The sequence below is a fragment of the Xiphophorus hellerii genome, chromosome 5 (assembly GCF_003331165.1).
Source record: "Xiphophorus hellerii strain 12219 chromosome 5, Xiphophorus_hellerii-4.1, whole genome shotgun sequence".
NCBI lineage: Eukaryota > Metazoa > Chordata > Actinopteri > Cyprinodontiformes > Poeciliidae > Xiphophorus > Xiphophorus hellerii.
The window spans coordinates 14,220,014-14,235,625 of NC_045676.1; the positions used below are offsets into that span (position 1 = coordinate 14,220,014).

The 15,612-nt window shown below is 38.2% G+C and overlaps 1 protein-coding gene across 1 annotated transcript; it reads left to right on the forward strand.

The window, feature by feature from the left end:
• Positions 1-920: 920 nt before the first annotated feature.
• Positions 921-14,631, forward strand: gpr83 (G protein-coupled receptor 83). Its single transcript, XM_032561915.1, has 4 exons — positions 921-1,497; positions 2,222-2,347; positions 10,002-10,135; positions 11,386-14,631. The coding sequence occupies exons 1-4, from the start codon at positions 1,060-1,062 to the stop codon at positions 12,101-12,103; spliced, it is 1,416 nt and encodes a 471-aa protein (XP_032417806.1). The 5' UTR covers positions 921-1,059; the 3' UTR covers positions 12,104-14,631.
• Positions 14,632-15,612: the final 981 nt, after the last annotated feature.

Consider the following 15,612-nt stretch of genomic DNA (forward strand, 5'->3'; position numbering starts at 1 on the left):
GGTCTCATCCTATACAACCATTGTTCTCTCATTTTCTTCCACAGTGCTGCACAGTATTACAGATTTTTCCGATTTGCTGATATATCTATAGAATTAAGAAATCAAAGTGGATTTTTTAAGGACCAGGATGACTTAACAAAATTGAAATAATAATTAATTCTCCTCTTTACCAAATATCTTCCCGTAATTCCCGTACAGGCCCTTGCCAGCTTTTGGTAGTGCTTGATGCCAGTTGTTGTTGCTGCTGTCAAGGATGGCACAACCAATTCTTAGTGTTTAGGACAGTTGATATGAACAGCCTCTTTCCTTTAAAAATGAACTATGCTTTGTATCTAAAGCATTTGAGTGTCACCATAAAATATCAAACTAGAAATCTCTAAGTTTTGTGTGGCAAAACGAAGGGCTCACACAGGAGTTCATACCTCTGCAGTAAATGTTTTTAGGTTACACAAGATACCAATATTCTCTGAGCAAGTGAAAGCAAATGGGAAATAAAAGATGGCAGTGAAGGGCAAACATCACTTCATTTACATGCATTTCAACCATTTTTCTCATTAAAAGGATTTAGATTTAAAGCGCCTGGAAAGTCTCTGGGGATAAACACAGCAGCGTTTGACTTTTAAAACAGCCACGTTGAAAAGACAAACAGCTTTCCGAGTGCAAATCAATAATCGCAGAAAGCAAAAGCCTTTTTTTTTTTTTTTTTTTAAACTGATCTGGAACTTCAAAGTGTCTGTATTTAGGAGTCAGACTAGCTTAAAAACATCGATGGAAGAGGCAAAGTATGTGAGTGGGTGTGTGTGTGTGTGTGTGTGTGGGGGTGTGTGTGTGTGTGTTTAATGGGAGGACTGCGCGGCCAGGGGTCCTGGCAGAGTAAGCTGCAGCCCACCTGGACCGCAGTCAGAGGATGCCCAGCGTGTTTAAAGACATCAGCGCTGCAGAGCTGCATCACTACTTGTTGCTGCAGCTTCAGCACCAACAACACCTCAGAGGCACAGCTAGAGCAGGGAGAGACCGCACCTTCAGATCACACCTTGTTTCTTATCGGAGGGCAGAAAAATGCGAGCTGCGTGTGTTTATCCATTTGTTGCCTGGATGTTCTGCTCTCACCGGGCAGCTGCGGAACAAACGCTTAACGACTCCTCACTCCTCGGAGAGGAGATGTTCTCACACACGGAGAGTTTACTGAATGTTTCGGCCAAGTCGGGGAACCGGACTTCGGGTGTTTTCCTCCTGGACTTTGACGACGGGATGCTGGAGGACTGGCGCGCCCTGGCCAATAGGAGGAGCAGGGGGAAGGAGGCGCAGGAGTGCTGGGTCAAGGTGCTGCTGGTGGCCGCCTACTCTCTCATCATCGTGGTGTCTCTGTTCGGAAACACGCTGGTGTGCCATGTGGTGGCCAAAAACAAGCGCACTCAGTCCTCCACCAGCTTATTCATCCTGAACCTGGCTGTGGCCGATATCTTCATCACAGTGCTTAACACACCGTTCACTCTGGTAAGACAACTTTACCGGAACTGTCCCGCTCGCCAAATATTTTATCGACTAGTTTGAAAGGGTCCCACTTTCAGTGACGTTCACCAATAATAGCTGGTCTTGCTTTGTTGAGCATTTAACGCACTCGTGTGTAATGTCACTAGAGCACTAAAAATACGTTAAATACTAATAAAATGTAACAGTGTGAACACGTTTTATTTTTGGTAGATTTCAGTCAATATTTATAAGCAATAATGATAGCTATCAATAATCTGAAATAATAAATTATCAATTATTTTAACGAGATTAATTTGGAGTCACTATATAATACCTTTCGTTCTTGTATGATTAAAATAAATGTATTCATCAGTAAGGCATAAACTTGTATGAGACGCTGTATTATAACCTTGAGTTAAATAACCCAAAATTTTAAATAAGATCTTAGCTAGCTTTGCTTTAATAAGCTTGCTTTACCTTGCAGCTTTTCAGCCGTAGTTTTAAATCAAATTACTCTAATAAGAGGAGCTTGTTTATCCACTCTGTCACCGTCCATGTCTTTAGGAGTCTGAATTATTTCCATTTATTTTGTTTGTATGAAAAATTAAGTGATCTTTCTCTCAATATGTTACAGACACAGGTGGGGGAGGGGCAGCGCTGTATTAATATATTCTCCAAAGCTTAATAACTTTTAGATAGTTAAATTTGTAGCTGTAATCTGAGCTCCTGGGTGTTTGTGTTCCCTCAGGTCCGCTTTGTGCACAGGACCTGGGTGTTTGGGAGGACAATGTGTCACATCAGTCGCTTTGTACAGTATTGCTCTCTGCACGTGTCCACTCTGACTCTCACCGCCATCGCTCTGGACAGGAGACAGGTCAGCTTGTGCTTGCACTACAGGGTTTCCCCTCTGTCTTTGCTGAACTGCAGGGCTTTATAGTCAAATCGAAAGACGATCTTCTCTCTTGTGCTATCCCCTGTTCACCTCCCTACTTTGCATCTAAGTCTGTTTTCAAGTGAGGAGTGAAAAGAGAGAAAATAATGAACACAGGACATTTTTAAGCACATGAACACTTAGAATTTAATTTCACCCTTAGATTTGATTTTTGCAAAGTTTGAGAAGAATGTCTACTGACAATATGAATCAATACAGCATCCAATCTTTTATAGGTCTGCATTTTCTCATGTAACTCTATAAACACGCCTCCTCTCCTCTTTCTTTCTTCAGAATAAGACTTTCCTCATATTAGGGGTCTTTAATTGATTTCCATATTACAGGCTGGAGATGAGAGGAGATGAAGTGACATAAAACCAGCAACCTGAAAGGATCCCATTCAGGGAACTTCATGACACCTTAGCGGAGCTGTAATTATTTGAAATCTGCTTTGTCTTTGTTTTAACAGGTGCAATATGAATGCTCTTCTTGAAATTAATATTGAATGTGAGATTCAATAAATGTGAACATGTTCCATCTTCAAAGATGCTTTTAAAACAGGCGGATTCACTGTGCTATCAGCTTTCAGATCCATACAAAAAGATTGAGTCATTCTTTATTTCTTTATTTGTTTCCAGTGAGTCAGATTGTGATCTCTCAGTGGTGTATGAAGCAATAGTTTTTGAGGTTTTCTAAACTTTTAAAGTTTTTGGTCTGCTTTTTCAGTCGCCTTGTAGTCATTTTGATTCACTATGTCCCTTAATTTAATCTTAAAAGCACAAAAGAAGTTTAGTTGTAATTTAAGTGAAACATATCTAAATAAACTACAGGGAAAAATGGAATGCTAGAAAATGTAAGAATAGGTAAAAAAAAAAAAAAGCAATAAAAAACAGCCAGTGATTGCCTTTTTATTTGTTACTGCAAATGAAATACAAATGAAATGTTATTTTCTTCAACTTCATTTTAGATTCTGCTTCTGTGACCAGAGGTAACAATGAAACACGATGGGCCAGGGTCCCTTTCAGCTAAGATGTGATTGAAAAACACAGACTGAAAGCACATTGTATCTGGAGATATCCAATCGTTTTATGAACTATAGCCATGTTTTCTAAAGCTGGGACTCAGTCGTCTGTCTTTTTTTGTCTGGCTGAATGAATGAATGAATGAAGAAAATGATGAGTTCATGCAGCAACAACACTCACATTGACACCAAACACAACACAGACCAAGTATTCAGCAGACAATTGGAAAAATAAAGTCTATCTGAATACAGTAAATTATATTTTGCATAAAGTCTATCTGAATACAGTAAATTATATTTTGCATAAAGTCTATCTGAATACAGTAAATTATATTTTGCATAAAGTCTATCTGAATACAGTAAATTATATTTTGCCCCACTGCTGCTTTGGAATCACAGCAGTGTAGTTTTTAATGCTTTTAGGACATTCAGCTTCATCAGCGGTGCATTGATTTTATTGTGTATTGGAACAAAATGGGACTTTATTGTGAAGCATTGTTAAATAACAACAACAAAAAAACACACACACAAAAGGACTGACAACTACAAAGTCGTCATAGAGATCTATGAATTTTTTTTATTATCATTCTTATTGTTGTCATGATTTATTATTATTATTATTATTATTATTATTATTATTATTATTGTATCCTTTAATGCTGCAAACCTTGGATAAGGATCTGAGCTTCCTCTAAAAGTACGGCCTGCTCCGTCCCTTTTATAGACAGCTTCATTGTTGTGCCTCTAGTCCAGTATGTTGGACTGGAGGTATTTTTAATAATCCACCACCTCAACTTTTTTTCCCCCACCCAAATGATGCAAATAGTGTTTGAGCTCTTCTTGCTACTCCTGAAAGTTACAGCCATGCCATTTGTTCTTTTCCCATTGAAGATGAGATGATGGTCTCCACACCATGTCACAAAGTGAGTGGTCAAGAAGCACTAAGAGCCATCTGGACAATTTTGTAGATGACAGGACTCTGAGTTTTACTAGAAGTCTGAGGTGTACAAAAATAAAAGGAATCTTGAGAATCCCTTATGCTGCTGGTCAAATGCTTAGACACACAAGCCTTCAGCCTGAGAAACTGTGGTCTGTTTTGGGTAGTCATGGAGCCAGTCGATTTTAAAGGCCTCCTGTCTTCTGGTGTTTTTGACATAATAAATTAGGCTGAATTTGTTAAATGCACTGGAGAAATTAAAATAAATATGATCTTCACAATGCTCCCTGCTTAATGATATTCTGAATATGATAAATATAAAGTTAGAAATGTTAGATGGTCAGATTTATAGCATTAATTGTATTTTTCAGGAGCATGTAATTATTTATTTACTTCGATATACAGATCCATTCAATGAATTTGAAATATTATTGACTAAATTTGAGTTTTTTACTAAGAACAACGGACAAGAATTTCAGTCTCTGGATGAAACTTACCTCTACAACTTTTATTCCCAAAAGATTTTTGTGCAAACTATTTACTCGGGGGAATTTTGCTTTCAGTTGTGCGCTTATTTGTGTCTCATAAAATTCTAAGATACATTATGGTTTGTGGAATATATATAAATATGTATAAAAAGATGGATATAAGTACGTTTGCAAAATGATACTCCTTTTATGAATGTTTTAGTGGTTGGCAAGTGCAATGTTCTCTCTACAGTGTTTGGCTAATGTTGATGCTTTACAGCCTAATTCAAGTTCTTAATGGATCTTCAATAGACCTCAAGCATGGATCACATCTTCAGGATCCATTTATTCCTCATTGAACAAAATGAAGAGTGGTCTTTTTTGATCCATCATCTTTACATCAAAAACACTCGGTACTTCGAGTGGATTTTTATTTATTTTTTTCCTAACTTGAAATGAATTCAGTTCTACATGGTTCTACATGTTTTAGCTATTACACCATTAGTTCATTTTTACATGTGTTGCTGAACTAATGGTTGGTTATGTGTAGAATACACCAACTTGTGCTGCATTAAAATGCACTGTCTTACAAACGGCCAGTTTATATATAGCCAACACATGGATAAACAAAGAAGTGATGATCATTCAAACAATGGGACAATTTGTTTGAGAATAAAGCCTTAAAGCAGGTAGTCAGACAGGGTTCAAATGTACCAAAATACACATAAGTCCTGCTTTTAGGAAACCAAATAAATATAATCTCTTCAGAGGCTGAGAGGCTGTGCAAGCAGGAGATGAAAGATGCACTTGATGAACCTGTGCACAATGAGCAGATGATGACAGAACGGATTAATGAAAGTATCTGGGTTATGTATGATAATCTTTTTTAAAACAAAACATTGCATTTTGATATCTGCATGTTTATGAACTAATTTGTCAAAACATTTCACAAGAGCAGCAGTGTAATATTCCTGCTTTAAGTTGTCACTTCATGCCATAGATTACAGAAACATAAAAACAAACTCAGGACAATTCAACAAATCTGATGACTAAAGCGAGCCATGCTTCTGAGTGAAATACAGCATGAATGACTCATCATGACACCAAAATACTTTACTTGGAGCAATCAACAAAATAAAGCCTTCTTTGTCATCCATGTTTTTTTTATTTATTTATTCCATCCCTTGAGTGATCAAACTTGAGTACTACTCTGATTCCACAGAAACGTGAGAATCTATTGACTATAATCTATCTAGACTTAATGAATAACTAGGATGTTTGAAATGATCACAACGAAGCGCACTGCATTGAAAATTCATGACAATTATGCACCATTTTCTTTTTCTGAATTAATTGCACAAGTATTTCTCAAGTGCCATGTAACGATATTATTTAATCTTACTTTACCTTTGCATGCTGAGTGCTTGAAGTGGCTGACATGGGATGGGAGTTGGATGTGGCAGGTCATGGTTACTTGCCAAGATAATTTCTGCTTTTCATCCATAATTGTCTATCCTTTTTATATGAGCTGATTAAACTCAGCAAGAAGAAAGTAAGGAAATTATTTTTTCTCTGATGTAACAGTGACTTTTGCAATAGTTTCAACAAAAAGTGGCCCATTATGTTGGAAAAAACCCCAAAAACAATTATGGGTTAGACTGTTGAATCTGTGGCTTCAGGTTCATGAAACTCTGCCAAATCGCCCTCCAACAAAGCCAAACAGCTTATTCTCCTTTCAGTTAGATGACTTGCACCTGAGGGCTGCACAGTGGCGCAGTTGGTAGCACTGTTGCCTTGCAGTTCGATTCCTGGCCCGGGGTCTTTCTGCATGGAGTTTGCATGTTCTCCCTGTGAATGCATGGGTTCTCTCCGGGTATTCCGGCTTCCTCCCACAGTCTGAAAACATGATTGTTAGGTAAATTGGTCTCTCTAAATTCTCCCTAGGTGTGAGTGTGTGTGTGCACGGTTGTCTGTCCTGTCTGTCTCTGTGTTGCCCTGAGACAGACTGGCGACCTGTCCAGGGTTTGACCCCGCCTCTCACCCGGAACGTTAGCTGGAGATAGGCACCAGCACCCCTCCCAACTCAACTAGGGACAAGGGTGTTAGAAAATGGATGGATGGATGGACTTGCACCTGACTAGGAGCATGAAAGTTACCCATAATGGAACTTCAAGCTGATGTTAAGTTGCAGCACTATAGGAAGTGAGCTGTAGAATAATCTCTGTGTAGATAGATTTGTATTAGATCACGTTCAGATATTTATCAAAATGAAAAAGTCTTTAACAAGGACTGAATTCTCCACCTATTACAGTCATGAGATTTCTCTGATGCCACTTTTATTGCCTCAGAAAGAAACAGCAAGTGTTTGAAACACTGAATATTGATTTGTACCAAGCATGATGAAGATGTTGTAATAAAGGGTCATTTCTCAGCATTCTACTTTTTAATTATTTTGTGAAAAGTGGTAGGTTGTGCCCAGATCCCCTTGGCACACCTCTATATCTTTTGGTCAATATCAGTTTGTAATTCTTCCTCCTCACTACAATAAAATGATTTGCATTCATTCTAGTGAGTCTGTATGGTTAACTATAGCCATTAGATTAACCACTTTGTGGTATTTTATTCCCCTCAAAAATGTGTCATCTTCCACTACTACGCAGATGAGTGCCAGATTTACCTGCCTTGACACCCAATAATGCATGTTCAATCTAATCTAAATTATCTCGATGATCTAAAGAGTTTCTGATCTAACTATCCATCCCATTGCATTAGTCTTGTTACATCACAGGTTGCTATCATGGTCACATAATAAAGTGTGTGTGTTGGGGACCAGCTGGAGGATTGGAGCTGGTGGGTGTTTAGAGATGTGCATTTTCTTTAGAGGTTTGTATGGAGAAACATGTTTCCATTTTGCCTGCACACCTAGATTTGATTTGACAGCCACTCAGCATTCTGTCTCCTTCAGAGTCTGACTAGAAAGTCGCTCCTAAGAAGCCATTACTGAACAGCGTGCACATGCATAATTATATCAATTAAATATGTTTAACCTTTCCCGGCTTGACTTTTACATACAGGGTTCCAAGCGTACCTTCATCTTATTTTTGCACAGAATCTTCTATGTATTTTCTTCTTTTTTTTTTAAAAAAAAAAAGGTATTGAGCTTGTTTATTATATTATGTATCAAAAAATATCAGCACCATTAAATTGAATATTTTTATTCATATTGAAATCTATAAAAAATGTATTTGTCTCAAGGAAAAAATTCTCTATGCCAGAGAGCATAAATTGCACTATTTAGGAAAGGAACATATTATGAAAATGTATTCTCAGAATTACAATATTTAGCACTTCAAGTGGAAAGTGGATTATTATACTGGCTCTAGTCCAATTCTCAAGAGAATTTAGAAAGCAAATTCAGATTTTTTTTTACTACTTCTTTCCTACTTTATTTTATGGTCTCTTTCTATGAAAAGCTAAGTCAAAGTTTTCACAATTATTGGAATTTCTTTCAAAATACCTATTTCAATGGCATGTCATGTTTGGGGGGGGGGGCAAGGGAATTGAGATTTTCTGAGAAGAAAGGCTTTGAGGTCAGGCAGGTCCTGATCCCAGAAAACAGCCAAATCACACAACAGGACAGGGAGAGCCTCTGGTTGGGACAAACACTGTTTACTTTTTGTCCATTGTTCTTTTTTGTGAGTGATTATAAAAACAAACAAGCTTTGCTATTTTGTTTTTAAGCTAGGACTAGACACATGAGCTTAAATAAAATGTACATTTTCTTTTATCTACAGGCTCAAACATAGACACCTGTATGACTGTCACTATTACTATTTGTTTATTTACCCTTTGGCAAATTGCAGAGAAAACATCACTTTTGTGTAGCTGTCAACAAGCTCCTGGCATAATTCCGAGTGGATTTTTTATTTGGCCGGCTACTTTTATCAGAAGTGATAGATGTCATTAAGATCGACTGGTCTTCTGCCAGAAAAGACAACCCACTGTCTTTTAAACATACTTCATGAATTTTCAGTTAGCCTGCTTTATCCAGACCCTGTTCTGATTTGACTCCGTTGGGTGTTTCAGCAAAACACTGACACCAAACATAAAACTATTTTCTTTAATAAATTAGAGTAATAATAAGCTTCTGGAACAATTAACCTTGACAATACTGAACATTTTCAAAGTATGCTGGTTTTCACCTTAAAACATACCAATTTTAATGAGCTACACCATATTTTTCTGGAATTAAGCCAGGATTGTTTCTTCACAATTTATCCAAATGTTATTCTGGGTGTCTGTATAGATTTTAGCCTTTATATGTCATTTTGACTCTGTTTGTTAGATCCTGTGTGTCGTTAAGATTGTATTTCTGTTCAGTGTTTCTTATGTTGGTATTTTCTGCTCCGTTGTTCTCTCCATACTTCTGTAATTCTCTCCACTCCTCACACACCTTCAGCCTTTTTCTATCTGGTGATTCTCTCACCTCACAGTAGTAATATCAGTCACTTGGTAATTTTTCTCATGGTCAGATCCTCTTCTGTCCTGAGTTTGTTGCCTAGTTCCTCTGGGTTCTTTGCTGTTGCTGTCGTGAGTTTCTTTATGTTTATCCACCATTCTCCTCCTGTCACTTGTCTGTCTTTTAGGGTCTCATCAATACCAAAACATTGAACTACATAGACTGGAGAAAAACAACATTATATCCAAGTTTGTGCACCTATTTTTAGGTTTTAAAAATTACAGAGGTTCTGTGAAAGCATCAGGAAAATTCAATAGATCTCTTTCTTTTAGCTCCTCTGAATTCTTTGTAGATAGAGTCAGTTTATTATCTTACTAACCACCTACAAAGAAAAAGCTTCTTTTTTCCCCTTATTTTGTAGCTACTTGACAACAAAAGCCGATGTCTCCTCTTTGTAGCCTCTGGTCAATAGAGCTTCCAGTAAACAAAGTGACAATTAATCATTGTCTTAAACCAAGGCTAGTTTTTTTTAAACACAATAAAGGCAAAAAATAGACACATACATGTGGGGAATTAATCCTAGATGCTAATCTTCTCTTCTTCAAAACTGAAGTAGCTGATTTTACCCCCTGGGCAGATGTGTTTCATATCGATTTGCCGTGTGTTTCAGATCATGGAGAGGTTCATCAGTGTTGTTTGCTCTGTTTCCTCAGGTGATACTGCATCCCCTCAGACCTCGGATGACCCCAGCACAGGGCGGTCTTTGGGTGGCTGTTATCTGGATAATGGCCAGCTGCTTTTCCCTACCACATGCAATCTACCAAAAACTTCTGACTTTCACCCACAGGTATGATTCTTGACCCTCAGACTTGTTCACACTTAATTAGTTCAGAAACAAACGCACACTTCCTATTTTGCACCTGAGAGACAAGAGTCACACTTGACTTGATAACGTCAAAGCAAATAAGCAATCTTGTTCATTCTTTTGATGAGTGGTGTTTTCTTTGATCTTGTTAAAATAGTAAAAGGGAAGATGTGTAAAAAAAAAAAAGAACTTTGCTCCTCAAATGAAACAGTTGATAAGGGAGAATTAAAACGTGAACAATCAAAAGACAGAGTCAGATATGACAAAAGTGCCCTTAAGACAATTAGAGAACCTTACGAAAAGGTTTCTGCCTCCTTAGTTTTGTTACATTGCAGCTCCTAACCGGTGATTTATTTATCTGCAGAGATAATAAAACCTGGTAAAGGTCACATGAGAACAGGGGTCCAATTTCCAGCAGGATAATAACCTTAAAAGTACGACCAGAACTACAAGGAAATGGTTAAAATCAAAGTATATTTATGTGTTACAATGGCCAAGTCAAAGTTTAGGTTAAAATTCATTTGAGAATCTGTTGTAATAATTTAAATTTAATGTTCTCACTTGCTCTCCACTTATTCTGTCTGAGCTTGAGTTATTTTGCCAACCAGCATAAGAAAGAAAAATTTATGCAGAGCTGGTAACGACTCGAAGATGTAATTTGTAACAGATTTCTTCCACTTTTGTATGTTGTCACACTTACATGTTTCAGATCATTAAGCAGATTTAATGTAAAACAAAGACCAGCAGAGTAAGTAAAATCTTTTTTTTTGTGATTTTGAAAGCTTTGCGATTAGTCCATCTTGGAGACTATTTGTCCGGCCATCAGATTGTGACCTAAACCTCAAGCGGTTAGGTTATGCAATGGGACTTTGATGCCAGACAGCAAGTCCAACTTAACTCAAAGGTTTTGAGTAGGCTAGTCAAAGTGCTCAACATAAATCTGAGGATCAGCTGGTGAAAGCCTGTTAGCTTTAGGTTGGTCGCACAGAAAATGAGGGATTCTAATAATTTCACAATTTTGGAACAGATTTCAAAATCTGTTCCAGACCTGGTGATCTTTTGTTGATAAAAAAAATTCACCAAGGCAATTCACCAAAACTGGTTTTACTTTCAGTGCTCGTCAAACAGCATGAGCATTTTTTTTCTAAGGCTTCTTCAAGTTTCAGAAATGTACCAAGTTCTGACCTAAATTATTTTCCTTTCTCTCAACTCTCCTGATTTCCCCTAACCAGCCCAGAAATGGAGCGCAGCCTTTGTGTCCCAGATTTCCCTGAGCCATCAGATGTCTACTGGCAGTACATTGATCTCCTGACCTTCATTCTGCTGTACATGCTGCCGCTCCTCATCATCACTGCATCCTACACCACGGTGGCTCGCAGGCTGTGGCGCCACAACGCCATTGGCGACACGACGACAGCTCAGCACGCCACCCAGAGGAGGAAGCGGCGGAGAACCTTGGCCATGCTGCTCCTGGTGGTCGGGGTGTTTGCTATCTGCTGGTTTCCACTCAATTGCTACGTGGTGCTGCTGTCCAGTCAGGCCATCCGCTCCTCAAACGCCCTCTTCTTCTGCTTTCACTGGCTCGCAATGAGCTCCACCTGCTACAACCCTTTCATCTACTGCTGCCTGAATCCCACCTTCCGCCAGGAGCTGCGGCTGCTCCTCGACAGGTGCCGACTGAGGCAGAGAGCGGCGGTCGGGTTAGAGCCCCAGCGAGGTCCCCCGGTTGCCTGTGCTCCATGTCACCGAGCCGCCTGGCCTGACAACCACGAGTCCTCCAGGCCGAGCCATGCTTTGTCACGCCCAGGCCAGGACTCCTTGCAACAGAGCCATGCCTCCTCCAGTCAGAGCCACAACCTGAAAGACGCACAGGTGCTCTTCACGGCCAGGCATCCCCTCACTGGGAAAACAGACATCTTCTCAGTGGAGCCCATTGTGGCTGTACGATAACTAGAGACAGTTGCACTCTAGCTCAGCTTTAAACTTCTCCACAAGTTTCTTCTTAACATGTCTGTTGTGTTCATTGGTCTTTATTAGGTTGTTTGTTCAGTAATGTTCTCTAAAAACCCTCTGAGGCCTTCGAAGAACATCCGGATTTCTACTGAGTTGAAATTATGCACAGATGGACTCCAATTTACAAATTAAGTGACTTCAGAAGGCAGACGGTTACACTGGATCTCATCTAGGAATATCTGAAGTAAAAGGGAATGAATGAAACTGCATATAGCACTTTCCCGATATTTATTGTTAAAAATATTGAATTGCCCTTTTTCTTCTACTTCACATTCATGCATTGAATTCAAGAGTGTAAATAAGGAGTGCCGAACAAAAATGCATTGCACACTTATTTGTATTTACTAAAAACATGAAAACCATTCTCCTTTTTCCTTCTATTTTAGAATTAAGCACCACTTTGATGTTTTGTACATTTATTCCACAATGTCGGCACTTTGTTTATATAACACTCACACAGTCTTAGCGTTCAGGTGTAGCGTGGAAAATGTCACAGCCAGACAGGGGTCGTCCTGTCAGATCATCAGTTCCCGAAACGACACTCTGTGTGGAGACTACAGACACAGTAAAAAACTTGTAGGGACCAAATGACATCATCTCTTAAGATTCTGAGAGGGATAGACAAAGCCTTATCATGAGGTTAATTCAGTGGGACTCCATTTGGGACTTCGGGATGGTTGGAAACTATCTATTTTTTATTTTTGCTCAAACCTTTTTTTTCTATGTATACAGAGTTCCTCTGAGATCTTAACATATTTTAATAAATCTAGAGCCAAAAATGTAAGCCAGAAGTTTCCTGAATGTGTTTTTTGCTATAATGGTGCTGGTAAAAATGGAAAATCATAGAACAAACAATATATAGGTCAAAAGATGCTGTGAAGAATAGACATGGATGTTTCAGTTGAACTTCTTGCAGAGGCGTCCAACAAAAAAGGACTTTCAATACCAAGCTTATTTTTTTCTGTGAAATACATACACACGCACACCCCCGCACACACACACACAAACACACACCCACACACCCACACAGAAATTACTGCACTCCATTTTTACTATACTTTTGTTTACGTCTCTCACTTTCCATATTGCACAGGAGGCATTTTCGCTATTTTGCCACACATTATCACAATTCATCAACTGCGTTGCTTTAACACTTCCTCACCATTACGTATGATGTTACAGCTTCTGTTAGTGTAGGTTAGGTGTCACAGCTAAATCTTGTGTCAATAGGTAGGAATGTAGATTACATTGTGAGCAATAGGACATAAAAATATGCAACTACTAGCGTACCCTGTGTATGAGGTCTGGAAAAACTGTATCTGGATTCCTTACTGTGATAGTAAGACTTTCACTTTGATATTCAGACAAAGGTGAGATAGACTCTTTCTGGAAACAGCCTAGTGCTAACCTTTTGGCAAATCAGTCAGTCAAATGATATAAAGGACTAAAGCAGCTGAATCACATAGAAGCACATATACACTTGGCACAAAAGGAAAGCAAATTGTGTTTGTTTGATTGCTTTTTTTGCTTTAACAATGCCTCTTGGATTTGAAAACCTCTACTTTCCCTTAAACGGTGTCACAAAATGCAGTGGTGGGTTGAGCAGCAGAGAATAAATTATGGGTTGTGCAGATGAAAAATAACTAAATCATTTTTGTTATAACCAGACAACTTATTCTGTAATTCTCTATTGGTTTGTTTCCATTTCTTGATTAGATAATTTCAGAATGAAGAAACAAGACAATGTAACAGTCTACTTAAAACCCAGGGGGCTCAGCAGTGCTTAGCCTTTCATAAATACCTCCAAGATGCCAACATCACCAAACTGGTAACCAGTTTGGTCAGCAGTGTTTAAACAAACTGGTGACCAGTTTGGACAATCACTGCTGTGGGATTACATCCTGTTGTCAACCAGATTTTGCAGGTCTGCTGGCAGAATACTCTATAATCTCTCCCTCTTCAGTGTGGAGGCATAGTTTCTGTCAAGCCGTGCTTTTCAGGGGTAAAAACTGGTAGCTTGGAGGACAGAGGTTGGTCTCTGAATGAGAAGATATGAGTTGCACTGGTTGCAGAATATCAAGAATGTCTCCCATGATGACAAGCCTTGATTTTCCAGAGACAGAGATGCCATCTCATACCTTCACACTGCTTTTCACCAAAAGCTCTTTTGTATTGGCAGAAAGGATTGGCGAATTTCTTCACATACTCAACTCTGCTGATTAAAACACAAATGCATTTTCCTTTCAAATGCGACACAATCAAAAGGGAAATAAACAAGCTTCCTAGCGATTTAAAACTCACTGCCAAGAAGCACTGTTGGAAGGAAGAAAATGGTTACCAATCACAAATATGAATGATAACTCAGTAGATTTATGAATATGCAAATCTTTTTTACTTTAAATATCATTTATTTTCCTTTTATTTAGTTCTCTTTGGCTTTTAAAATCTCATTTTTTCAAACAATATCAAAGGAGAGCTCATTTTATTTGATTTAAACCTTTCCCCCCCACACATTTTTCCATTTCTTTATCTAAGAGTTTAAAGTTTTAAAGTTTAGAATTGATATTCCTTTGTTACATTTCCATGTAAATTCATACTTTATTGTAAAGTTCAGAAAGCTCAGTTTTAATGGGTGTAGCTTTGATTCAGATTATAATGGATGAATGTGTGAATTCAACAATCCTGTTTAATAGGAAGTGATAAATAGCACATTATCCATTTTTATGAAAAAAAAAAAAAAAAACATGACAGCCTGTATTCTTTCAGTTCTCTTCTGATTCTGCATAAACTAGTCTTTTTTTGGCATTGTGAGCTCAGACCTTTGGTCCATCCTGTCTACTTTTAGTATATATAGCTCTTACTGCATATAATGCTAAATGCTAATGCACTAATGACTACAGGTCCTTCTTTGTATCGAGGCATTTCATTTAAGCTCAAAAGCAGAACTTGCTGGCTCTCAGTTTAGAAAAACATCCCAGACTCTAACATATAAAACCATGGATCAACTGTGTGCAGCTGCATGGCTTCAACGTTATCCCTGCTGTTGGCTTCTGCAAAAAAGTTATCTGTTTTTAGCTCTGTTTGTTTTGCCATAATTGTCAAACCATTTTAACCTCTATTAGTCTACAAGTTGCTAAAGTCATTAATCCGGCAGAATCTTTTAGCTTGTTAGAATCTTTTAGCTGGTAGATGTTACCAAGCACAACAACACCTTCCAGCATTGTAGGGTTAGTATAAAATCTGGGAATTACATCACACCCAATTTAACCCAATTAGACAATGTTTTCATTGCAATCTCAAAAATGCCTGAAAAATTAAATAAATGTTTTTAGCAGATCTATGTACCTTTTAAAAAAAAGTAAATAAATAAAAGAAAATCAGAGATCTAAATGAGGAAAGTACATTAGGAAGACAAATGATGTAAATGTGGCCAGCAGTTTTGATTC